This window comes from Sinocyclocheilus anshuiensis, unplaced genomic scaffold (assembly GCF_001515605.1).
Source record: "Sinocyclocheilus anshuiensis isolate Anshui unplaced genomic scaffold, SAMN03320099.WGS_v1.1 scaffold454, whole genome shotgun sequence".
In the NCBI taxonomy this organism is placed as follows: domain Eukaryota; kingdom Metazoa; phylum Chordata; class Actinopteri; order Cypriniformes; family Cyprinidae; genus Sinocyclocheilus; species Sinocyclocheilus anshuiensis.
This window is the reverse complement of record NW_015548217.1, coordinates 3,238,674-3,242,827: the sequence shown is the minus strand read 5'-3', so window position 1 is coordinate 3,242,827 and position 4,154 is coordinate 3,238,674. Positions and strand designations below refer to the sequence as shown.

The 4,154-nt window shown below is 32.2% G+C and overlaps 1 protein-coding gene across 1 annotated transcript in view; it reads left to right on the top strand.

Moving 5' to 3' along the window:
* LOC107653925 (integrin alpha-3-like) overlaps nucleotides 1-4,154 on the top strand; it is a 60,352-nt gene that overhangs the window by 36,337 nt on the left and 19,861 nt on the right. Inside the window, exons 4-5 of the mRNA XM_016440786.1 lie at nucleotides 837-1,135; nucleotides 1,583-1,776. Of these exons, the coding sequence (XP_016296272.1) occupies nucleotides 837-1,135; nucleotides 1,583-1,776 (493 nt within the window). The remainder of the gene's footprint in view (nucleotides 1-836; nucleotides 1,136-1,582; nucleotides 1,777-4,154) is intronic.

The window sequence follows — 4,154 nt, the reverse complement described above, 5'->3', positions numbered from 1 at the left end:
AAAATAAAATAAAATAAAATAAAATAAAATAAAATAATAAAATAAAATAAAATAAGATAAAATAAAATAAAATAAAATAAAATAAATAATAGTCGGTGCCGATAACCTCGTTGCGCTTACAGATGTCCCGAGTTCGAATCCCACCTTGTGGTCCTTTCCCAATCCTGTCCCTCTCTCTCTCTCTCTCCCACTTGTTTTCTGTCAGATCTCCTCTGTCCTATCAGAAAAATTTAAATAAATAAATAAATTATACAATAAATGTTGAATAGCTAACTTTTTTCCTCTTTTTCACTAGTCATTTCTACTGTGATTAAACTTTCTAGAATCTTGGCAAGCTACAGTCTCAAAGTAGCTTCACTGCTGGTCACACACTGCCGTTTAAGAATCCTCATCTCTTTCTTCAGGTTACTCTGTGCTGGAGGACATAAAGTTATATGACTGGTTTTGTGGTCCAGGGTCACATATTACAATGATTTCTGAAGGATCATGTGACACTGAAGACTGGAGTAATGATGCTGAAAATTCAGCTTTGCATCACAGCAATAAATTACATTTTCTAATATATTCAACTAGAAATCATTTATTTTAAATTACAATAATATTTCACGATATTGCTGTTTTTCTTGTATTTTTGATCAAATAGATGCAGCCTTGAGGATAAGAGACTTCTTTCAAAAACATAAAAAATCTGAATTATTCCAAACTTTTGACCTTATACTTTTAATTTATAGTCTATTTTTTAAAGACTCAAATAATCATTTTAAATCAAATCAAAATGACTAATCACAGATACTAATCAGAATACCTCATGTTTATCTCTTCTTTCATGTTGGCAGGCATGTGGTCATCGCTATGTAAAGAAACTGCTGGGTGCTGAGGAGCAGCAGCGTATGGTGGGCAAATGTTACGTGCGGGGCAACGACCTGACCTATGACCCGTCTGATTACTGGCAGTCTGACACTTACGAGCTCAAGTACACTGTGGTGACGGGGGCTCCCAGAGACAATTTCAAAGGTTCAGTGATCCTTGCAGAAAAACAAGATTTGGTTCTTAACCCAGTGACGATGATCCCAGGGGAACAAATAGGGTCGTACTTCGGCGGCTGCTTGGCGGTGACCGACCTCAACAATGACGAGTAAGTCACTGTGTAACTCAATCATCATCCATGCTGTAACATATAACATTATAAAATATATACAAAAGAACTATGTCTGTACAATAAAAGCCGATGGGGTCCAATGCATCACTGCATAAAAAACATAATATTACTTACACAGCTTTGTAACTATTGGGTTTTCATACCCAATAATCCATTATCATCACAGAGACTGATCTGTACCACACTTCACTGAGTTTGAAAGTAAATTCAAAGCAAGTAGACCAAAGCATGTCTAACTTTCCCCATGAGCCTTTGCAAAGATCCCGTTGAGCTTCATACTTAAGCATGTCAACAGATACACGGCTGAATGCTTCTATATGGCAGGTTTCTCTTTCTTTATCAAAGCTATGAAAGACATCTATGAAAATAAGCAGTCGTAATGTAGACATAACATGACATTTGTGTGGTTGCGTGTTGATGTAGCTGGAACGACCTGATCGTTGGAGCTCCGTTCTACTTCGACCGCTACAAGGAGGAGGGAGGAGCAGTTTACATCTTCATGAACGAGAACGGATCCTTCCAGGAAAAGGCCAGCTTGGTTCTGAAGGGTAAAAAAGGCTCAGGGTTTGGATTTGCTGTTGCTGCGCTGGGGGACGTCAATCAGGATGGATTTCAAGGTATCGCTGAAAATACTATAATAAATAATTATAAATTATACTAATAATAATTAATAAAACTATGCTATCAAAAAATACTATAATAAATGATATGTAAATATATATATACACACACACATACGAAAGTGAAAGTGAAAGTGACGTGACATGTGGCCAAGTATCATGTTTATCTCTTCTTTCATGTTGGCAGGCATGTGGTCATCGCTATGTAAAGAAACTGCTGGGTGCTGAGGAGCAGCAGCGTATGGTGGGCAAATGTTACGTGCGGGGCAACGACCTGACCTATGACCCGTCTGATTACTGGCAGTCTGACACTTACGAGCTCTGCGACTTCAACTATGACCAGAACCTGGAGGGCATGTGTAACATGGGCATCTCAGGGGGCATGACGGAGAATGACGTGTACTTTGGGACGCCCGGCAGCTTTGTGTGGCAGGGTGAGTGCGGGAAAACCAACCAAATCTGGTGTGTCAGATCATCCTTCAGGGTCACATAGTTAATAAAAGAGGTTCTTCTGTTCATATAGGAACTGTCCATATGAAAGAGAGAGACCCCAACTCCGATTTTGCTGGAGATGCCAATGAAATAACCTTTGGAAAGCTAGGCGAGGACAGACTAAACATCTATATAGGTATGTACTTTATTCAGGTTTTTATGAGGGGCTGTACACACTCTTGCATTCTCCTTTCACATACATATTTCTGCTCTCACACACCTACATTCACCTTTCACATATGTCTATTTCTGCTCTCACACACTTACTCTTTCCTTTGACATGCATATATATTTCTGCTTTCACACGCATACATTCATTCTTCTATACACACACTTTACTTTTCAACACATGCATGTTTTCTGACATTCATGCACATATATTTACACTTCCACACATATATATTCTTTATTCTTACATACCTATATTCATATATTGTCACTTTCACATATATATACTTCACACTCATATGCATGCATGTCTCATCTTTTTTATTTATTTTTTTTGATATCCATTACTTCCTCTTCAAGCAGGAACTTAATCTCAAACCAGGAAATACATGTACAAGACTTGCTCAGCTCATCCTAACACAACTATACAATGATGCTAGTTTTTGATTTTGTATTGAGTAAGTAGCAAAGAAAAAAATTAAAAGGAAATAAAATAATTTCTTAACTTTATTAATTTGTTTATTATTTTATTTAAAAACTAAATGAAGTGCTATAATACTATTATTATTATTATTATTATTATTATTAATAGGTATATTTAATGAGTCACACTATAACATCTACAAATGCAACTCATTATATACACTACTTGTAAACTTTAAAAGAGACAGGCATCTAGATGTTTGTGAAAGGTGTTTTATTTAAGACAATGTTTTGCAATTTACAGTCTCATGCAATAATGCGTGTTACTGTAATAGTAATAGTTTTCCTTAAGAATTGCTTTGGATAAGAACATTGCTCTTATGAATCTTTTAGCATGACTTTGTTAACTACTAAACTGAATGAAATAACATAGCCATCTTCATTGTCAGTGTTTGGCATGTTTCATTCTTACAATCATTTTAACAGTCATTTTTAATAATTATTATAGAAATTGTAATTTTTGTTTGTTTGCATGTGTATATTAAGTGTTAATTAGTTTTATCTGCTTATAATAATTTGATCAAATACTATTTTTGTCATGGCATTTTATGTCTTTTTCTGTATAGCAAATAGTATTATACAATAATCTTACCCAAAAATGTATTTTTATGCATTAATTATAGTGTTTTTGTTTTACTGTGAGTGTTAATTAGCTGATAATCTTAAAATACTTTTATCAGTCATTTTTATATACATTTGTTTCATTTTATATAATATAATAGATATAGATTTATATGTGTTTTACTATTTAATGTTGATTTATCAGGAATCTAACAATAATTGTATAATAATTTATTATAAAGTGAAATAAAAATAATAAAAACAATAATTTTATAATAATTTTATAATTTTAAATAAATTTTAGTGTTTTTAGTTAAATTAGTGTTGTTAATATGTGCAGTATTTATTTAGGGATTTACTCATCATTTTATAATAATTTGATTAATCATTGTTACATATTAAGTGTTTTTATTTGCTTGTATATGCTTTTATAAGTTTTGTATGTAGGCTATGCTTTTTTTAAATTTGCATTTAAATAAATGCTGTTTACTATTGTAAATCTAATTGATTTTTTTTTTTTTGCTAGATAAATTATGTTCTGTCTGCATAAAATAAAATAAAAAATAATAATAATACAAATAAATAAATAAATAAGTAAATAAACAAATTAATAAATAAATAAAATAAATAAATAAATAAAATAAAATAATAAAATAAAATAAAATAAAATA